This window comes from Felis catus, chromosome C1 (genome assembly GCF_018350175.1).
Source record: "Felis catus isolate Fca126 chromosome C1, F.catus_Fca126_mat1.0, whole genome shotgun sequence".
Taxonomy (NCBI): domain Eukaryota; kingdom Metazoa; phylum Chordata; class Mammalia; order Carnivora; family Felidae; genus Felis; species Felis catus.
Window position 1 is genome coordinate 36,128,685 of NC_058375.1, and position 21,104 is coordinate 36,149,788.

At 39.4% G+C, this 21,104-nt stretch overlaps 3 protein-coding genes across 12 annotated transcripts in view; 1 reads left to right on the forward strand and 2 right to left on the reverse strand.

Moving 5' to 3' along the window:
- GPBP1L1 (GC-rich promoter binding protein 1 like 1) overlaps positions 1 to 10,441 on the reverse strand; it is a 67,803-nt gene extending 57,362 nt beyond the window's left edge. For 2 of the 4 annotated variants that reach the window (XM_011284642.4, XM_019836914.2), the window contains exon 1: positions 9,674 to 9,805. The gene's annotated coding sequence lies outside the window, so the exon portion shown is untranslated. Of the gene's footprint in view, positions 1 to 8,840; positions 8,860 to 9,673; positions 9,806 to 10,308 lie in introns of those variants that run through there. The other 2 variants (XM_011284643.4, XM_011284644.4) reach the window with 2 other exon arrangements.
- Positions 9,788 to 16,205, forward strand: TMEM69 (transmembrane protein 69). 4 transcript variants are annotated; one of them, XM_019836915.2, is made up of 4 exons: positions 9,788 to 10,165; positions 13,449 to 13,585; positions 14,469 to 14,489; positions 14,728 to 14,901. In XM_019836915.2, exons 1-4 carry the CDS (start codon positions 9,788 to 9,790, stop codon positions 14,732 to 14,734), a joined length of 543 nt encoding a protein of 180 aa, XP_019692474.2. In that variant the 3' UTR covers positions 14,735 to 14,901. The 4 variants fall into 4 exon arrangements, with proteins under 4 accessions (XP_019692474.2, XP_044891670.1, XP_044891671.1 ...); XM_045035735.1 differs by lacking the exon at positions 9,788 to 10,165 and adding an exon at positions 10,555 to 11,727 and having other exon boundaries at positions 13,446 to 13,585; positions 14,728 to 16,205; XM_045035736.1 differs by lacking the exon at positions 9,788 to 10,165 and adding an exon at positions 10,555 to 11,727.
- A 1,775-nt stretch (positions 16,206 to 17,980) lies between these two features.
- Positions 17,981 to 21,104, reverse strand: part of IPP (intracisternal A particle-promoted polypeptide) — a 41,338-nt gene continuing 38,214 nt past the window's right edge. For all 4 annotated transcript variants that reach the window (XM_003990042.6, XM_023258634.2, XM_045035734.1 and 1 more), the window contains one exon: positions 17,981 to 19,974. In XM_003990042.6, the coding sequence (XP_003990091.3) occupies positions 19,750 to 19,974 (225 nt within the window). In that variant the 3' untranslated portion in view covers positions 17,981 to 19,749. The remainder of the gene's footprint in view (positions 19,975 to 21,104) is intronic.

A 21,104-nucleotide genomic window follows, 5' to 3' on the forward strand; every position in this document is an offset into this window, starting at 1 on the left:
AAAAAAAATTTAATAAAAATAAATAAAATGTAAAAATAAAACGTGTGAATTTCAGATTATGTAAATTAGTATCTCAATAAAGTAGCCTTAAAAAAAAATTAGGACAACAGTGGGGTTAAGTATCCGACTCTTGGTTTTGGCTCAGGTCAAGCAAGAACTTGTGGTTTTTGAGTTCAAGCCCCACATCGGGCTCTCTGCTGACAGTGCGCAGCCTGCTTGAAATTCTCTCTCTCCCTCTCTGTCTGCCCCTCCCCTGCTCGCTCTCTCTCTCAAAATAAATAAATAAACTTAAAAAAAATTAGGGTGACTGATGAGGGGCTGGGAACTTTTAGTGCACTATGCAAAGTATCTTCTCATTGCAAGAAAAGACGACTCATCATTAATATACGGATCAGACAACTATCACCTTAATCCAAAAATCAACCTTAGCATTATAAGTCAATGAGGTATTATGTATTTTATAATATGTATTTTTTTATTAAAAAATTTTTTATTTACTTTGAGAGAGTGCACAAGTACAGTAGGGGCAGAGAGCGGGGAGAGAGAATCCCAAGCAGGCTCTGCACTGTTAGCACAGAGCACAATGTAGGGCTCAAACTCATGAACCATGAGATCATGACCTGAGCCAAAACCAAGAGTTGGACACTTAACCAACTGAGCCACTCGTGTTTTATAATACTGTGCAGAACGAGATATAGCTATGATGTATTCTAGCCAAAAATATTTTGATGTTAATCTGTCAAGTTTCTACATGTACACTTTAGAGAAAAATACAGGAATTAAAGGAACAAATTAAATGACAACACAGAATGCAACTGTATAAAACCATTCTCAGGATAGTCTCAAACTCAAGTGTCACTGAAAAATAAGGTATGCTAGATTAAAGAGACATAAAGAAATTAAAGTGTTACATGCAGGGGTACCTGAGTGGCTCAGGTGGTTTAGCGTTTGACTTTGACTTAGGTCATGATCTCACGGTTGGTTTATGAGTTTGAGCTATCACTTGGAGCCCACTTCAGATCCTGTCTCCTCCCTCTCTCTTCCCCTCCTCCACACACATGTGCTCTCTCAAAAATAAACATTAAAAATAAAATAAATAAAAACATTATAAAGTATTCCATGCAACAAGGTCTTGGATCAGATACTAGTACTGAGTAAGCTAGCTATATGATTATACTTTAGATCAACTGGGGGAATCTAAATAGCACCTGGATATGAGAGGAAAAGAACATTTATTCACACGAAGAGTGGGTATTACCAACTAAAAAAGCAAGGTGTAAGTCTCAATTTCATAAAATAAAAATAAAAACCTACATATATGTGCTTAGAGAAAGATCTGGAAAAAGGGTACCAAAAGTCACATTAGTGATTTCTAGATGATGAGAACGCTTTTATTTTTGCATATGTTTATTTCTTAATATTCTATCCAGCATATGTACTGCTTTTATAATAATAAAAGAATCTTTAAAAGAAAAATCATATGGGGGAGCTTTAATAAACTCACAGTGCACAAGCCTTACTGCAGCTAAATTTTAAAAAGATTGAGAACTACTGCTTTTAAAAACTGGGAGTGAATATGGGGTGCCTGGGTGGCTCAGTTGGTTAAGTGTTGTTGGACTTCAGCTCAGGTCAAGATTTTGCAGTGAGTTCGAGCTCCATGTCTGGCTCTGTGCTGACAGCTCAGAGCCTGAAGCCTACTTCAGATTCTGTGTCTCCTTCTCTCTCTCTCTGCCCTTCCCCAGCTCATACTCTGTCTCTCTCTCTCTCCAAAAAAGTTAAAAATAAAAAAAGCAAACAAACCTGGAAGTGGATAAAAGGGAAAATTCTTGTCTAAGATTGTCTTTAAAAAAGACATTCATGTAAGTTTTTCACTCAGGAGTTAGGAGACTACCCTAAATAAAGGCAGTCACAAACAAAATCTACAAGGAGCAAATTATATTAGCCAATTTTATAAATCAGCGTCTTTGGTTGAAAAAAAGAAACTATATTTAGGTAGATTAAATAGAAAAGGAGTTTATCAGAAATATATTGGGAGTTCAGAGAATGAATGAGAGCCTCCTTGACTTTGCAAACATGCAGAAACCAAGGTAAAACTAAGCAAAATTACCAACCAAGGTCACACCACAGAAGAGTCCCAGGAAACCCCCCCACCGGCACTGCCACAGCTACTGCCACCAGCCAATGGAATGGATTCTAAACTGTCCTTGCTTCTCTGCATCTCTCACACCAGATGCAAGTCCTCAGTCAAGTGTATGTGACTGGCACAACTTGGGTGACAACTGCCAGGTGTTCAGGACAGAAAGTGTATGTGTAGGTATGTATATGTGTGTATGCTTCAAGTTATATACACACAGCCTTTCCAGCTTCCTCTCCCACTAAGATTCACAAAAAGGCTATATACAAAGGGGGTTAAAACGGTAAACAGTCAAAAGAAACAACAAAGGATCACTTTAAATCCCAACTAGAATGTCTAACACAGGAATCTTGCCAGTTTTCCCATCAGTAATAAACTTTAATCACTGTGCCACCTTCCGCTTCACTGTTCCAAAAAACATTTCCTGAAAGTAATTTCACAAAATATAAATTTTTTGAAGAGTAAAATTTATTAACTTTTTTCAAGTAATCTCCTTTCCAATACTGCATCATTCAATGGTCATCAACACTTGCTGCAACCATAACTAAACACTCTTAACTCACAAAAGTTCCAAATAATAGTATATTATAGAAATATATTTATTACCTAATGTAATGCAGACACATTAAAATTTGCCAGCTATGAGATTCAGATAATTAAGAGCATTAGATTTATGCAAGTACCTGAAACCATAAGGTTTTATAAACAGCAAAAATGTTTTCATAGCATTTGCTTCAGAAGTCACTGTATCAACTACGCTACAAACAAGCCATTCAACAGTGATAAACTTTTATCAAATTTTTGCAGCTACACTGACCCTGAAAGGCTCCAATTCCCTAATAGGGAAAAGACTACTTGTCACATCTAAAAAACTATGTATAGGGGTGCCTGGGTGGCTCAGTCGGTTGAGCGTCCGACTTGGGCTCAGGTCACGATCTCACTGTCCGTGAGTTCGAGCCCCGCGTCGGGCTCTGTGCTGACGGCTCAGAGCCTGTAGCCTATTTCGGATTCTGTGTCTCCCTCTCTCTCTGACCCTCCCCCGTTCACGCTCTGTCTCTCTCTGTCTCAAAAATAAATAAACATTAAAAAATAAATAAATAAATAAATAAAACGATGTATAATTTTTATAACTGATGGGTGTAAGTAACAGTAGTGAATAACTATCACAAGACACACATTTTTACTTCAAGTTCATCTTACCTAAAACCATTTCTTTTTTTGAGAGAGAAAGAGAGAGAAAAGGGGGCAGAGAAGATAAGAGAGAATCCCAAGCAGGCTTCGCGCTGTCACCACAGAACCCAACATGGGGTCCGAACACACGAACTGTAAATCATGATCTGAGCCAAAATCAAGAGCTGAATGCTTAACAAACTGAGCCACCCAGGCACCCCAACTTATAAGCATTTCTAAAATCTCTTCTGAAGAATAAACTTGGCTTCCGATCCAAACATTACTTTTAAGGTAGAAGAGCAGACTGTATCTAGCCGGTTCTGCCACGTACTTAGCTGGGTAACTTTGGGCAAGTCACTTCATCTCATTTTGCTTCAAATCTTTATCTGTAATTTGGAGACTGCTGGAAAGATTAAATGGTGAATACAGGTAGTGTTAAGAATATGCCTGGGGGCAGCTGGGTGGCTCAGTCAGTTTAGCATCCCCTTTGGCATCTGACTTCAGCTGAGGTCCTGATCTCAGGAGTTTGAGCCCCACATCAGGTTTTGAGCTAGCAGCGTGGAGCCTGATTCGGATTCTGTCTCCCCCCCTTCCTTCCTCCCCTGCTCACACACTTTCTCTCCTTCAAAGATAAACATTTAAAAAAAAAAAAAAAAGAATATGCCTGGATGTTTTCCCTAGGGGTGTGGGGAAAGAAGTGCCTGGCCTATAGTTAGCATTCAATAGGTGCTAAGAATAAAATGCTTAAGGGGGTTGGGAGTGGGGCATAAGCAAGAGGAGAAAAAATTTCAAACCAAATACACTGAGAAAACTACTCACTAGTAACCAAAACTAGAAAACAAAACCACTGCAAACCCAGCACACTCAGCTCAATTTTACAACACCATAAATACATACTATGAAGAAAAAAAGGACAGGAAAAAAAACTGCTTGAAAAATTAGTATTAAGTTGGCAAATGAAACACTCCACTTTACATGCGTATCAAAGGAGGACAAATAACTCATTTAATTACTCTATGCTGCTCAATAGACAAATTTTAAGAAAATGATATGAGAACCACTGAACAAACCAGAAAAAAATAATCCCCAAATGCACAGAATCACCTATGAAGTTAGTCTTCTCTTTATTCCCAATGCATCAAATCTCAATCTAAGCTTCAATACCCAACTACCAATTCATAAGAAATTAGAAAAATCTCAAATGTGGCAAACTGTGCCAAATAATCTGACTTCAACAAAGTGCAAGGGGGGGGGGGGAACACAGAAGAAACATAAAAATTAAGAAGCTTGAAAGAATGTCAATTATAGTATGTGGGAACTAGATTCTGATTCAGATAAACTAGAAAAGTTAACAGAAAAATAATACCTAATAAAGAAAAAAAGAAGAACCTCCGCATGCAACATTCTGTTCAGATTTCACTAAATTTCATTTGATTGGTAAAAGGACATTCATTAAAGACAATTTCATACAGTTTATATAACAATTATGAAATATTGTTATATATATACACATATATAAATACATACATATATATTTTTTTGTTTTTTAACATTTGTTTATTCTGAAAGAGAGAGAGACAGAACGCTCAATCGCAAGTGGGGTAGGGGCAGAGAAAGAGGAGAAAGAATCCCAAACAGGCCCCACACTATCAGCGCAGAGCCCGGTGTGGAGTGTGAACTCACAAACTGAGATCCTGACCTGAGTCGAAGTCAGATTCTTAACTGACTGAGCCACCCAAGCGCCCCATGAAGTGCACTGTTTTTAAGAACTCTACAAATATTATTTACCACAATAATTCTACGAGAAATTACTATTATCCCCATTTAACACAGGAAGGAAAAGGCACAGAAGAAATTTCACTTTAAACTCTCCAAGGTCACAAAGCTGTAAGTGGCAATGCTGAGATTCAAACCTGGCTGTATAACTGGTGCCCTTAATTACCACACCATGTCATCTTTGCATCAGATGTGGAAACTGAGCTTCAGAATCAGAGAAAGGCGCCTGAATCCAGATCTCTCATTATGTTATGTAAATTATGTAATTTCTTGGACCCTCTGTACACTCACTTGTAGAAGGGATAAGATTATCTATTTATTAAAAAGTATTTTGAGGAATTATACACATTGGGTTATATACTAGACTCTATTATAACCCATAGCTTATGAAGCCCAAAATAAACTACCCTTCCCACCATATCTCGTAAGACTAATTAAAAAGTAGAGCTAATAATTCATAAACACATAGCAGGAACACTGGAATACCTCTACCTTTTAATTAGCCAAAGAGCCCTCAAAACAACTTTTCAACATACTTCAAAGATAGCAATCATTCAGAAAAGAATTTTTTTATATAACAAAATTTAAACTTACAATCAGCAGAAATAAGAGTTTGAAATCTAAAGTACAGCCAAACTTAAATGAATTTGATTTTTCTGAAAACAAAATGTATTCCGCACAAATAGACCTAATGCTCAGAAAAGTGTACCAAAACTTTGTTCATGCTGGTGATTCTAGCCTGACATCTGGTTAACATAAGGCAAAGCAGTTTTATCATAGAAAAGGAAGGTAAACATAGTATGTTAAAAGTCAACTCCTTTAAGAAAGACAGCTTTCTATGTTGTTATCCTATGAACATTTTCCACTTATGTGTTAAACTACTAAGTTCTTTGGTGGCAAGACATTTTATGGTCATTCAGGAATTTCTAAACACCTTAGAACAGCCAAACTGGCACCACAGTATAGCCTTTATCATTTCTTGAAATGAAAAAAAAAAAAAAAATAATAATAATAATAAAGGCTGATTGTTTGCTTTAGTAAAGGAAAATAACTATTTGATTCCTTTAAATACTTGCCCGGGATATTTGCAATCATCTATAACAATTCGAGTCACATAACATTAGCAATATTTTACCTTATTAGTTAAAATTACCTGTGGACAAAAGTTCAGCCATTCTTTTTTTTTTTTTTTTTTTTTTTTAAATTTTTTTTTCAACGTTTATTTATTTTTGGGACAGAGAGAGACAGAGCATGAACGGGGGAGGGGCAGAGAGAGAGGGAGACACAGAATCGGAAACAGGCTCCAGGCTCTGAGCCATCAGCCCAGAGCCTGACACGGGGCTTGAACTCACGGACCGTGAGATCGCGACCTGGCTGAAGTCGGACGCTTAACCGACTGCGCCACCCAGGCGCCCCAAAAGTTCAGCCATTCTTACTTAACTATTTTTTTTATAATTTTTTTTTAATGTTTACTTATCTTTGACAGAGAGAGAGAGAGAGAGAGAGAGACAGAGCATGAGCGGGGGAGGGGCAGAGAGAGAGGGAGACACAGAATCTGAAGCAGGCTCCAGGCTCTGAGCTGTCAGCACAGAGCCTGATACGAGGCTTGAACTCACAGACTGCAAGATCATGACCTGAGCCGAAGTCGGACGCTCAACCGACTGAGCCACCCAGACGCCCCAACTATTTTTTTTTTTTTTTTTTTACTTAACTAGTTTGTTGTAGCCAGTTTTGTTTTGGGCACACTACAATTGGAAATAAAAATCAGAGTCTGATTTAGAAATGACTTGGACAGCTAGATCTCAACACACCAAATATTAAATTCCAGACAACGGCAACTACAGTCACATATGAGGTAACATATTATCTATGCTGCACCTCGATTTTTCCACCCATCTATTTGGGAAACCATAAATAACCCACTACAAAATTTACCTTTTCCATGAAGTTTTTTTTTAGTTGAGATCCTTTAAAATTTTTGTGCCTGTCAACTTTCTAATAGTCTCATTTTCACCGGTAAAGACAGCATTCATAATGGTGAAGCACAATGACTTAGAAACAGATTGCCTAGTTATCACTGTTACTAAGTACATACAATTTAACCATAAAACAAAGATATGCAATCTACTAAAGTATGATTCAGAATTGTGTACTGTATCTATAACAGAATTTAAAAATGAATTATAAGCAGGGGGCGCCTGGGTGGCTCAGTCGGTTGAGGGTCCGACTCTTGATTTCACCTCAGATTATGATCTCCCAGTTAGTGGGATCAGCAGAGTCTGGCTCTGCAATGGCAGCTGGGAGCCTGGTTGGGATTCTCTTTCTGCCCCTCCTCCAGCAAGTGCATGCTCTCTTTCTCAAAAAAAAAAAAAAAAAAAAAAAATTAATTAAACATTTTAAAAATAAGTAGATAGGAATTATAAGCAGAAATGTGTCCCAGATTTATCATTCCAAACTTATTAAAATGGTTACATGTGCCCCCCTCAGCCAAGCTTTTAAACAGCCACTGATGAGAAAACACATGGATTCCATTTATTAAAAATAAAAAGGCTTAGGGGCACCTGGGTGCCTCCATCGGTTAAATGCTGACTTCAGCTCAGGTCATGATCTCACAGTTTGTGAGTTCAAGCCCCACGTTGGGCTCTGTGCTGACAGCTCAGAGCCTGGAGCCTGCTTCGGATTCCGTGTCTCCCTCTCTCTGCTCCTTCCCCACTCGTGCTGTCTCGGTCTCTCAAAAATATATAAACATTAAAAAATAAAAAGGCTTCCTAACATCCCCCCTTATTTCAAGATCTCTGATAAGATACTATATACAGAATCAATTGAAAGAATATTTATATCAACATGTACAAACCATTTTGAGCATCTAAGTTTATGGGTTCAGTAGGCAAATGGCCAAACACAAAGCAGGTGACTTGTAATTTCTATAGAGCACTGCAAATGTTTTTCTTGTAAAATCACCAAAATAATTTAAAAACAAAAAAAGATCCTAGGAGCACTGACAAAACTAAACTTTTGTGTTAAAAGAATGCAGTATGTTAAATTGAAACTGACTCCTTAAGGAAGATGACAGCTTATTTTATTGTTAATTCCCAAGTTCTCATTCACGATTAGCATTTTTATTATTTTATCTTTTAAGCAAATTGCAACCTGAAACTCAAGCACCTTCCCAAACACTGAAGTTATCTGTTTTTGATTTCCAGTCTATGCCTTTTTGTTTTCAGTTAAACTGGATCTGATGGCTTAAAAAGGGGGGGGGGGGGGAGAGGGGCAAACAAAAAGGCAGGCTTTTGTTTGAAAGGGCACAACAATCAGCCACTCCACATCTAAAGTTCGTTTTCACTGGTTGTCTCACAGAGTTGCAATCAAGGTCCCAAACTTAAGAGCACTCTGATTTCCTTTCAAGTATTACACAGAAAAGACCGGAAAACTTCAGAAGTCCGTCAAATTACCAATCTGAGTCTTCTGAAGACTACCTATCACTTTAGTTTTGGACTGGATTCACTCAGGAATGTGTGAGTTCTGTTACTAAAACATGACCCACACCATTAGCTGGGTTTTTTTTTCCTGGTAAGCAATAAATATCAAAGTTAAGAATAAGTATTTCAACAAATATGACAAACCAACCTCAGAGCACAAAGTTGGCTGATAAAATTACCATCATAGCACAATTTCAAAACTATAAGCAACCACACACACACATACACCCGCACCCACTCTTACGTAAACTTTTGGAGTAAGCAAACTTCTTTAGCCTCACCTTTCTTTTCACCTAGCAAGGACTCTTCAAGACACCAATTGCAAGACCAAAATATCAAAAGATTCAGCTGCTGCCCTCGTAGAAGAAACAACCAAAAATTAAGACATGGTAATGTATTTAAGTTACTGAAGCTTAGGGCACTTCCCAAGCTACAGCCATTTTAGATTCAGCCTTTCTTTTGAATTGCATGGGGGTGGAGAGAGGTAGATTTAAAACAGTAAAAAAAATCCTCGTTAAAACTCTTCAACATCGACCAGCTTTTTTTCGGAGGAGGAGGCGATCCGTAGGTGTTGGATATCGACTTAAATCTAAATCAAAGAAAATACCTCGCTACCACGGAGAACCGAAACGCTGGTGGTTAAAGCTCTTCTTTTCCCCTCGGAGGTCCCACATTTGACTTACACTATTTTTTCCTCCTTAGGTTTTCCTTCACTGGAAAACAAAAGCCCTTGGTTCTAATTTAAGAAGGGGAGAAAAAGAAACCCGTAAACCAAGCCACTCAACCACCAACAAGCCGGAACGCCTGGAGAGGAGCCAGAGAGCCGCAGGTGAGCGTTCCGACCCGAAGACCAAAGTTGAAGTAGAAGCGCTCGGGCAAAGCCGCTGCAACACTCGACTGCAAAGCTCCTCGCGCGGGGGAAGTGCCCCGTCCGAACCACAGGACCGCGGGCCCTTCGGCTCCTCTCCCCCTCCCGGGGCCGACCTATACCAACCACCTGTGAGAGAGCCTCCTTCAACTAGTTTCAACAGCCGGTTGGTCAGGCACCGGGCGGAGCCCCGAGCCGGGACGACTCAAGATCCCCTACCGCCCGTTTCCCGGAACCCCTACTCACCCGGCAGTAGCGGGGCTACAGATAGGGAGCATACGCGGCGTCTGAGGGCGCGTCCCCAGCTTCCTGATCCCGCAAAGGTGGAGAGCCCACAACCATAACAAAGCTCTTCCCAAAATGGCTGCCCGGCCCACACGGCCCAGGAGGGGCAAGAGGGGGAGGAGCGACGGCCAGCCGGGCCCTCCCCCCTCCGACCACGCCTCGCACACGCCCACCCGCTCGCACCTCCCACAGGAGCGCAAGCGCAGGAACCCTGTTCGGGTGACCCTGCCGGCGCCCCACGCAGCCAACGTTCCGCCGCTTGAACGGCAGTTATTCCGTGCGTGGTCCCCAACCCCCCCTTACGGCCGCTGGAGACAGTGCCCCCACCCGTCTGCCGACTTGAATTCTCTGCCCTTCCTCGCGCCGCTTGAGAGGGAGAGATCAGCCGAGTTTGGTATCCCTCCTCTTCTCCCCCGGCCCAACACCAGGGCCTGGATGCGTGTGAATGAGTGGGTGGGTGTGTATGTGTGTACTGTTTTTCCCCGCCCCTTCGTCCTCCCGTACCCCACTTCTGAGCATGCTCGCGTCCCCAAACTACCCGTACAAGTACTAGCAAACCGGCTTCGTAGGATCCCGTGTTTTCCGACCCTTCCCACCTTCCACTCTTTCCAGTGCGCGCGTCGTTAAGACTTCAGCCCCCAGCGGGCCACACCGCCCGGCTCTTGAGGCCTGCGCGGCTGGTCCCGACGCGCTATACCCGCTGGGAGTGGTAGTTCCGCTCGATGGCTGGCGTCACGGCCTTGGCCCAGCGCAGGGCGTATTTCTGTCCGGAGCCTGCTCCTATGCCTGGGTGGAGAAGTTGTTTCTCCGACCCAAAGCCTCATTGGATATCGCACTACTGGAAGGGGCGGCGCTGCCATGACAGAAGGAAATAAAAGTGAAAGCCTATCGCGATTAGAAGCCGTTATTATTACGAAGAATTCGCAATGGGCCCACCCTGCACAGGACGCTAAGCTATATGGTGGCCAGCAGCCGGGAAGCTAGATTACCTAGAGTCCTGAGGCATTGGAGGAAGCGGCCAGCGTGGGCCCTTTCAGCTCTATTGTTTTCAGATGAACGCTCAAATTGCTCGGCGCTGTCTCCTTTGATAGACTGAAATGGAGGCCCAGAGAAGACACGAGACTGTCCAAGGTCACAGAGCTGATAAATAAAAATTAAAACAGAGGGTGACAAAGAATGATCTAACTTTTCAGATCAACCCAAACCAATGCTCTTATCACCATACCTTTCATGGAAGCAAAAGTCCTGCCCCTTGTACTCTTTTTTAAAATAATTTTTAAAAATCTTTATTATTGAGAGACAGAGTGTGAGCAGGGGAGGGGCAGAGAGAAAGGGAGACAGAATCCGAAGCAAGTTCCAGGCTCCAAGCAAGCTGTCACAGAGCCCGATGTGGGGCTCAAACTCACAAACCGGGAGATGTGACCTGAGCCGAAATCCCACACTTAACCAACTGAGCCACTCAGGCGCCCCCATACTCTTTATTTCTTAATACGTTTCCAGGTCCAAGCAACGAGAATGGAAGTAAAAACAGTTTTGTTTTTCTTAGTAGTTCAGGACCCTAATACGTTGTAAGATGTGGCCCATCGATCCTAGAAACCCTGTTATGAGTTCCAGAGATGGCAAACAATTTGGCCAAGTCACACGACCTAGACTCCAAATCTCTCCTACCACTATCACTTGTCATTGTTTCAGTAGTTACACTCTACCTTCCCGAACTCGGAGGGGCAGCTTCTGCTGGCTGGGAAACCTAAAAGAAAGACCATTCAGGCATCCTACAGACTTCAAAAGCCGGCTTCCAGAGTTAAGATTTAAAATAATAACCCAAGATGGAAAGCCTGGCATGGGAACCAGTTCAGCGCTGGTCAAGTTCCCACCCGGACTGTTCCCCAACCCGCCCCTTCTCAGGAAGTGCGGAGGGACTGTTACCACCCACGTGCCGGAAGTTGCCTTTTCCTGAATATCTGGCTATTCTGGCGGCTCAGCTTTATTTACATCTCCTGATTCCAAGGTGGCAAGTAAGTAGCAGGGCGGCTGCCACAGGGTGCAGATTGGGAATGGGGTCACCAAGGGTTGAGAGTAAATCAAAGCCGCGAGCACTGTGGGGCAGTTTCCCGAGGATCCTTTCGTCCAGACACTTCTCTCAAATGTTCACTCTGAGGCTTTGCAGTCTGAAAGTCTTCCCTTTGGGGCAGTGGAAATACCGTCCGTTTTCACCTAAATTGAGCGGATTAACCCTTGGTTCTTTGCCCTTCATTTCCTCACCAGTTGCCGTTCCCGGGGTTTAGGCCATCACTCTTTCCCTTTAACAACCAAGAGTTGGAAATCACATGGTCGTAGTGCATAGGGAGTCCCGAAAGTGAAAAGAGCATTGAGATTTTAAGTGGGGGTGGTCCGGAAAGCTCTTACGCAGGTGATTTTGAGCAACAGTGAGTGTGGGCCCCGCAGATATATGTGTCTGAAGTCAGGAGTGGGTGTAAGTGCCATCTAAGATCTATTCGTAGGACCGGGATAACCTCCCTCCCTCCGTCTTTATGTTATAGAATGAAAACATTGACTGGTATGTATACAGGATTTTTCTACCCAGCCTTAAGAGCTGTAACCTAGAAATTAGTTCATTAAAATGTTTACTTAGGTAGCACATGTGGTTTTTGGATCTTTTAGACACCCATTCTCCTGATTAAGAGTGAAACTCATGTAAGATAGATCTAGATTTATCTTCTCACTCAACCACTTACTGGCTGCTTACATTAGACAGGGTTTGTAACCATTTCCCCTTGTGTAAGGTGGGAATATAGTTAATACTTTTTGAGTGCTTACTTTATGTTAGGGACAGTTCTCAGTTCTTTACATGTATTAATTCTTTTAACTTTCAAAACGACCCTATGTAGTTCTTGTAATTATTTCAAAGGTGAGTGAACTGCAACATAACAAGGTTAAATAACTTGTTCAAAGTCACATACTTGGTAAGTGGGGGAGCCATGATCCCAACACAAATTGACTCCAAAATCTTCACTCTAATTTAACAGGCTATATGTGTTCTTTCAGCACTAAGTTGATAACGTTGTTGTATTAAATGAGTTAATGCATATAAAACACATAGTTACAGTGCTTGGTTCACAGCTAAATTGTATTGATTGCTACCATCATTTGGAACTGTAAATGCCTACCCAAAATAGGTAACTAAGGTGGAAAAAGAGAACAGAGAAGCTATAACTTTCCATTTTAATGAGAGAACTGCACTTCAAGGAAACAATTTATGCAAGGTCACAACAGCTGGGGAATTATAGAGGTGTTTGTAAGATACAAATCTTCTGTCGCTGTACATTACTTTTTCAGTTACACCAAACAGCAAAAGCTAGAAGAATGGTTCAGGGGTGCCTAGGTGGCTCAGTTGGTTAAGCATCCAGACTTCAGCTCAGGTCATGATCTCACAGTTCATTAGTTCAAGCCCCGCTGAGAGTGTAGAGCCTGCTTTGGATCCTCTGTCTCCCCCTCTCTCTGCCCCCACCTCACTTGCCCACTCGCATGTGCTCTCTCTTTCAAAAAGAAATAAACATTAATAAAAATAAAAAATAAAAGAATGGTTCAGAGATGAAAAGGATCTATCTACTTAATGTGTTCCTGATTTTTTGAAGACATTAATGATTGTTTTCAAAGTAAAATTCTTGAGTTACTACTTATAAAAAGATGTATAAAATGAAGAAAATTAAGTGACATCTTGTTTTGTACACAGCAGCATACTTCTGATTCAGCCCCTCCACTTAGCTGTAAAAATGAATTAATCAGAACTGCCTGGCATCTTCCTGAGCAAGACTTTCAATTGGACCCAGCATGCTTCATTTCATCCAGAAGTTTTCTCAGGCATCTTCAAAGGTTGGTTTATTCGGCAAATTTTGTTGGCACTGCTTCGCTGAGGCAATAGCAGTGAAAAAAAAAAAGACAAAAATCTTTATCCTTATATATTTAGGTGATGCGGGAAAAGGTGGGTAAAACAAATTATTTCATATATCAAGTGGTAAGTCCTCTGGAAAAATATAAAACAGGGAAGGGGAATAGGGAGTATCAACAATAAACTTAAGATTGTACTTAAAAATAGGTTGGAAGAGAGGGAATAGGCTGTGCAAGCAGCTCAGGGAAGAACATTCCAAACCAAAGGAAGAAAAAACTCCAGGATATAATCATTCCTAGCATTTTGAGGAGTCACCAAGATTCTTAAATAGCTTTTTTTTCTTTCATTCAATGCTTTTTGAGTCACTGTTCATCTATTAGCTAGTTGAAGTCTGAAATCTGCTCACTAAAGCACAGAATCAGCAGGAAAGGTTTTTATTTTGGCTGTGACCATGAAAGGCACTGGGGAGTTTTTTTGTTTGTTTGAAGACAAAGGAAAAAATATGGTTCTGATTCTCAAGTATATGGAGACAAACACATAATTTACATTCACCGTGAGAATTATGATGGGAGTGTGCCGAAGATACTTACATAGTTATAGGAGCATTAATTCAGACTGGGGAATGCTTCATGCTGAATTTTGAAAGATGGGTTCCCTACAGAGAAAAGTAGGCAGAGACGTGTAGGAAGGAATGGAGCTATGGAAAGTATAGTTTCTATAAAGCTAAATTGGAAGGTAGATTGCTTTATCAATATAAAATAGCATTCCCACAGTAATTAACACTGCTTCTTTTGCAAGTTATAAATAGAAGAGGCAGTTTAAAATGCCAGATCCTAAAGGTGTACTCTTTACCTGTTTCTCTTTCAGATACTCCTTTCATGGGATAAGGTTAGTGGTAGGAAAAAATACATCACTAGGTTTCTATTCAGTTTCTTTTGCATGTTTTATCACTATTTGCTAGCCTTAGCTAGCATTAACATCACCCTATAGTACAATCTTTTTGTAAGTTTGATGTACTAATAGAAAGGAGATGGTTTGTTTTTATATTGTTTCAGTTTGGGATTAACTAAGAAATTGCTATTATTTTAAAATTTGTTTTTGTCTACTGGTTCTGTTTTCTCTTTAGATGCTGAAGTACCCTTTCACATTCCGACTAGGAGCCAGCAGAATAGAAACACTTTCTCTCAAGACATGTCTCCAGCAAAACTTTTCCCCTTTGTTGCCAGGGCCTTGGTTTTTCTCATCATTTCCAGTGTATATGAACAAGACACAATACTATCATACTTCCCCATGCAGCTTTAAGAAGCAGCAGAAGCAAGAAGTCCTTCCAACCAAGCCACCAGGCGCCATAACTTTCCTGCTTGAAAGCCCAAAGCCACTATTATACATAATTCTGGCAGGAGTAATCCCCTTTGTTGCTCCACCACTGGTCATGGTGATGGCAAAGACTTATATCCCCTTATTAGCTTTTACTCAGATGGCTTATGGAGCCAGTTTCCTATCTTTCTTGGGAGGGATCAAATGGGGTTTTGCTCTGCCAGAAGATAATACAGCCAAACCAGACTTCCTCAGTTTAGCTAGTAGTACGCCTCCTCTTCTGTTTTCATGGTTTGCCTTCCTTATTTCTGAAAGACTCAGTGAAGCTATAGTCACAGTAATAATAGGTTTGGGGATAGCATTACACATTGAACTTTTTCTCTTGCCACATTATCCCAACTGGTTCAAAGTCCTTAAGATAGTAGTCACTTTAGTGGCTTTGCTTTCATTTGTAATCACTTTACTAGTTAAAGATATTTATCCAGAGAAAGGACTCAAGAAGCCTGGTCAAGTAGAATAAATATAAAAACTACTTTGTAGATAATGTTAGCATGTTGGCTACAAGCCTCGTAAAGTTGTGTTTTGGCATCACCTTTTTCTTCTTCTCCTGTTTAGCTCTTGTTCCCCATCAGTGGTTATTTATTCACAGATTTTTTTTTTTCGTTTCTAGAAATCTTTATTTCCTAGGAATTACTTGGTAACAGTTTGAAAATCCCTAACAAGTCATTTTCACTTTAGGTTACATTTTTCAGTGTGTATGAATTATACATAACATTTTAATGTTTTACTTGTTTTGAAAAACGTAAAATGAAAAAATATATATATAAAATGATAAAAATGAAAATCCTTTTTGCTGGAGCCTTATGATCATTGAAAAAAGACACGCATATTCTCCCATAAGAGGAAAACTCTGTATCCATGAGTGTTTGAAAATAATAGGTGGTTCCGTTGTGGGGTTGTCATTGCAATTGACCCTGAGAATTGCATTTCCAAGCTCATTTTATCTGGTATAATCTAGTTATATGAGCTGAAAGGATCTGTGGCTCTAAAAGTCAGTAGGGAGCAGTATCATAAGGGGAAAGCCATATTCAAAGAAAAGCTGGACACATTTTCCAGTTTGTATCCAATTTTTATAGACACAACCCCATCTTCAAATATCATCAGCTGGTCAAAAAAATTTTTAAATAAAGTCACAAGTATGTATAAATTAGGAAAAGTAAAGCTGGAGCCATCTTGATGTTCTATCAAGCAGGGTGATCTAGTTTTACACAACTCAGAAGCTTTTTTAAAAACAGAAGCAACACCTTAGGTTCTAACTTGAAAACAGTCTCTTGAGATTGTCTTCTAAAAAAAGGAAAAACAATTTAATTGGCAGAAGACTATAAATCAGTAGGAGCACATGGGTGACTCCGTTGGTTAGGTGTCTGACTGAATCTCAGCTCAGGTCATGATCTCATGGTTTGTGAGTTTGAGCCCCACATCAGGCTCTGCTGGCAGTGCAGAGCCTGCAAGTGATTCTCCGTCTTTCTCTGCCTCTCCCCTGCTTGCTCACTCTCTCAAAATAAATCAATAAACTTAAAGAATATAAACCTGGTATATGTTATCTTTGGATAATGTATTCAAATATTAGTTAACTTGATTTTCATAAATTGTGTGTTGAAATCCTAGCCCCAATATCTCAGAATGTGACCTTATTTGGAGACAGGGTCTTTACAGAGGTAATAAGGCTAAAATGAGGGCATACGAGTAAGCTGTAATGTAATATTACCAGCATTCTTTTTTTTATTACCAGTATTCTAATAACAAGGGAAAACTTAGAGATAAACATGCATACAGGGAAAATTGCCATGTATACATGAAGGTGGCCATCCACATTCCAAGGATTCCTAGAATACATGCCTTCCTTTCAGCCCTCAGAAGGAACCAACTACCAACAAGTTGGTTTTAGACTTCCAGCTTCCAGAACTATGAGACAATAAATTTTATTGTTTAAACTTCTGTGGTACTTTGTTACACCAGCCCTAGCAAACAAATGTAATACCACAGAGCTAGACCTTGTTCTGATCAGTGAGAAGCTTACCAGTAAAACCACCACACAATCCTTCTTTATTAATGCAGAGAATATGTTACCTACAGTCTGACACTAAAGAAAAGAAACCTTACACTTTAGAAGCTCTTTCTCAGATTCTACTCACAGTGTTTTGGTGAGGAAACTGCTTCTAAATTACATGAGGACTGCACAAATTAAAACTTCTCTGATCTCAAATTCATCATCTTTCAGAATAGGGGCAAGTCACTTAAGCTAGTTGCCCAATTTCAATAAACGAGGCAGGCAAATGCACTTTGCAAGTGAATTACAGTGTATGATTCTTTAAGAAAACTGATTCTAGGGGCACCTGGGTGGCTCATCAGTTAAGTGTCAGACTTCAGCTCAGGTCATGATGCACAGTTTATGGGTTCGAGCCCTGCTTTGGATTCTGTGTCTCCCTCTCTCTCTGCCCCTCCCCCACTCATGTGCTCTTGAGCTCAAATATTAAATATTAAAAAATATTAAATATTAAATATTAAAAAAAATTTTTTAACTGATTAAAAAAAATTTTTTTTAACTGATTTTAAAGTACATCCAACTTTACATTGCACAGGACGTCTTGAAGTATAGTAGATTGTCAAATATTAAAAAAAAATTTTTTTTAAGTTTATTTATTTTGAGAGAGACAGAGAGAGCAAGCGGGGTAGGGGCATAGAGAGAAAGAATCCCAAGCAAGCTCTGCACTGTCAGAGCAGAGCCCGATGCAGGGCTTAAATTCATGAACCATGAGATCATGACCTGAGTTGAAGTCGGACACTCAACCAACTGAGCCACCTAGGTGCTCCAAGATTGTCAAATATTTTGAAGGAAAATCACATTAACAGCTGCTCAGAAAACAGATTTAAATGTAAGAACTAAATGTGCAAGTCCCTAAAGGTAAAACAAAACACTAAAAAACTTGGTCAATCCTATTAGTTTGGTGGTGATCCAGGAACACCACTAATAAACTAAGTTATAAGTAATACAAGGAAAGCAAAAATCAACATACTTTATTAGTACATTATTTTTAAAACAGTGTCATTACCCAAAAAATAATAAGCATTTTTACAATTATCTATTTACAGAGATTGTCTGGACCTGTTAAGCCCAAACATGGATTGTCTTGACAGGTTTCTGCCACCACAATACAAAATGCCTCCCTCACAGTGCCATTTTAGTTTGGCACCAGGCAATAATGAGAACTAAATTACAGTAGTATTTTTTAAATCTCTTTTGAACCAGAATGCAGATTTTCTATAACTAGAAATATTAAAGGCACATAAATTAGAGCTTCAATAATTTACAAATGATCTTGATACTTCATTCCTTGACATTTTATAGGTCTCAGCCAAGCATCTATGACACTTCAGACTTTCAGGATACCCCAAAAAAAGGGACACAGAGCTTTGTGTCAGCACTACTTGGGCTTTTCTTAATACATGCATATGGTTAAGTTATGGAAGAAAGTATCCTTGTGGGCCAATCCAAATATTTTGGATATGAGTGCTGAGTCTTTAATGCTTACCAAAGATTGTGTATCTAAATAAACTGCTGATCCCTGTTAACAATACCCTGAAGAACTTTAGTAAAGAAAAAGGGAAATCAGGGATATACAAATCAAATCCTGGAATCACTAGGTAAACGTAAATGTATGCAAGACCTTTAATATGTATGGTTCCAAACGACTAGTGGAAATAAATAAAATAATGATCATGTACACAAAGAATGTTCCTCAGAACTGGACAGGAAACATTCTTTAGAATGTTTCTCAGGTGAAAAATGAAAAGTTCTGAGAAGCAGTTTTGGATCAGAGTCCTTTACTTAACAATGTCTATAAAAGCTTCATAGGTACCTACAATTCCACTTTTTCCAAGCCAGGCAGTAGGCTTTGTACCAAGTTCATACTTAGGCTTGCTCAAGTACAAGTAAGCTTTACCAAGGTTGATGGTGTAATAAAATTCCCTCTTCCCAAAGCCAAACTAAGAACTATTTAGAAAATAGGTGTTAACCTCCCACTAGGCTCTGTTACCCATTATATTATCCGATTGCACTAATGGACTATCACTAAGAACCTCCTAGTAATTCCTCACTTGCATTTTCAGCATTAAGACAAAAAATATAAGTGAACAAAAGCTTTTTTAACCCTGTGAACAATAGGCAAAAATGTATCAATCTATATAAACATCTATACAGATAGCTAGATATTTCCCACATGTCCCTCCCAGTGTATCTGCTGCTAATAAAAAGTCTGGGGCTATTGAAAACTCCTGGCATCAAATGAAAGTAGGGAGTTGTTTCATTGGCTTTTCTCTGTAGGTTCAACTATGGCCATGGAAAATTGTGCTATAGACTGAATCATGAATGTACAGACATCTTTAAACTGTCTCACTAAAATTCTTATATCACATAAGGGTCATGTTACAGCTTGGCTTGCCCCGGAGAAACAGCTAAAGGGGCTATTAGCCAAGAAGCTTCTAGCAAATCATTTTTACAATTAGGACTCTTCCCTTAGGGGAAAATTCTAGAGCAAAAACAGCATTGCTATTGGTAAGCTTAACAAATTTGTGTGAGTTCTTTATTAATTTAGGATATATTCCATATCTCCTCTCACTCAAATTCTTAGAAAAATCATTCTTTAGTCATCTAACCTATCAAATACATGGAAAACTCAACAGAATCAGAGGGTCCTATCACCAAATACATATGTGATTTGCAAACATTTTATTTTCAAAATGTTTCTTGTGCTCCCTTATGCTTTATATTTCATAGTACAGCAACACCACCTTCACAACGACTGGTGATCATGTTACCGATTTCTGTCCATGTATCTGAATGAGGGTTATAAACTTCAACAGAGTCCAAGGTACCTGGGGCCAAGAAATCATGGCTGGAAGATCGACCTCCAGAAACATACAGAAGCCCATTAACTGCCACAACACACATGCCTGCTCTAGGCACTTTCATCGAAGCAACTTCAACCCACTTTTCCTGGTTAAGAGGAAATAAAAAAAGAGCAGAAATCATAAAATGGTAACAGAGAAAACTGTTGAGAAATCAGATACTCTAGTTCTTTTTACATGTTTAAATTTCAAACTCACAATCCAGTCATATAAACATTTTCAAATGAACTTTTTGAGTAGGCATAGACAAAAGTAACGAGTTTAGAGGAAAACAACTGAAAAACATGTTTGATTAATTATAAATCATGATCAGGAGACAATCTAGAAATCCCTTATAGGCAGGCGTTCTATAAAGCTAGTTCTATTGAATATAAGTAGGTAATGCACGCACACACACACACACACACACACCACAAACCCACAAAGCTCCAAGAAGAAAAAAGCTTCTCTATACAGGACTTTAATATGCTAATGACCTTTATTAATCTCCAAGATAATGATATTGCTATCAATACTTGCCCAGTTATTAACCACGGAATCCTTTTTTTCAAAGATCATCTAGTGGAGTTAATGATTTGCAAAATGTATTTTCAGAAAAAGTATAGATCGGGGGTCAGAAACTATAGCCTATTTTGGTGAGAATGATTTTTCCAGATTAAAAGATTATTTTAAAACATAAGAATATTTCAAATGGTGTTGGGAAAAACGGGACTATATGCCAAAGAATAAAACTGGACCACCTTCTGACACCATACACAAAAATAAGCTCAAAATGGATCAAGGACCTAACTGTGAGACCTGAAACCATAAAAATCCTACAAGACAGCACACACAGCAATTTCTCTGATATCAGCTGTAGTAACACTTTTCTAGCTAGGTCTCCTGAGGAAAGACAAAAATAAATAAAAGTAAATATAAACTGTTGGGACTACATCAAAATAAAATGCTGTTTTCTGCACAGTGAAGAAAACAATCAACAAAACAAGAAAACAACCTACTGAATGGGAGAAGATATTTGCAAATGACATATCTGATAAAGGGTTAATATCCAAAATATATAAAGTGCTGTTACAACTCAATACTATAATAATCATCATCATCATCCAATTAAAAAATGGACAAAAGACATGAACAGACATTTCGCCAAAGAAGACATCAAGATGGCCAACAGACATGTGAGAAGATGCTCAACATCACTCATCATCAGGGAAATGCGAA

Coding starts and splice junctions, on each gene's coding strand:
- TMEM69 (XM_045035735.1), top strand. CDS start 13,544: ATGCTTCATTTCATCCAGAAGTTTTCTCAGGCATCTTCAAAG. Junction 13,586..14,468: donor TTTCTCAGGCATCTTCAAAG/GTTGGTTTATTC, acceptor TTTCTCTTTCAG/ATACTCCTTTCATGGGATAA. Junction 14,490..14,727: donor TACTCCTTTCATGGGATAAG/GTTAGTGGTAGG, acceptor TTTTCTCTTTAG/ATGCTGAAGTACCCTTTCAC.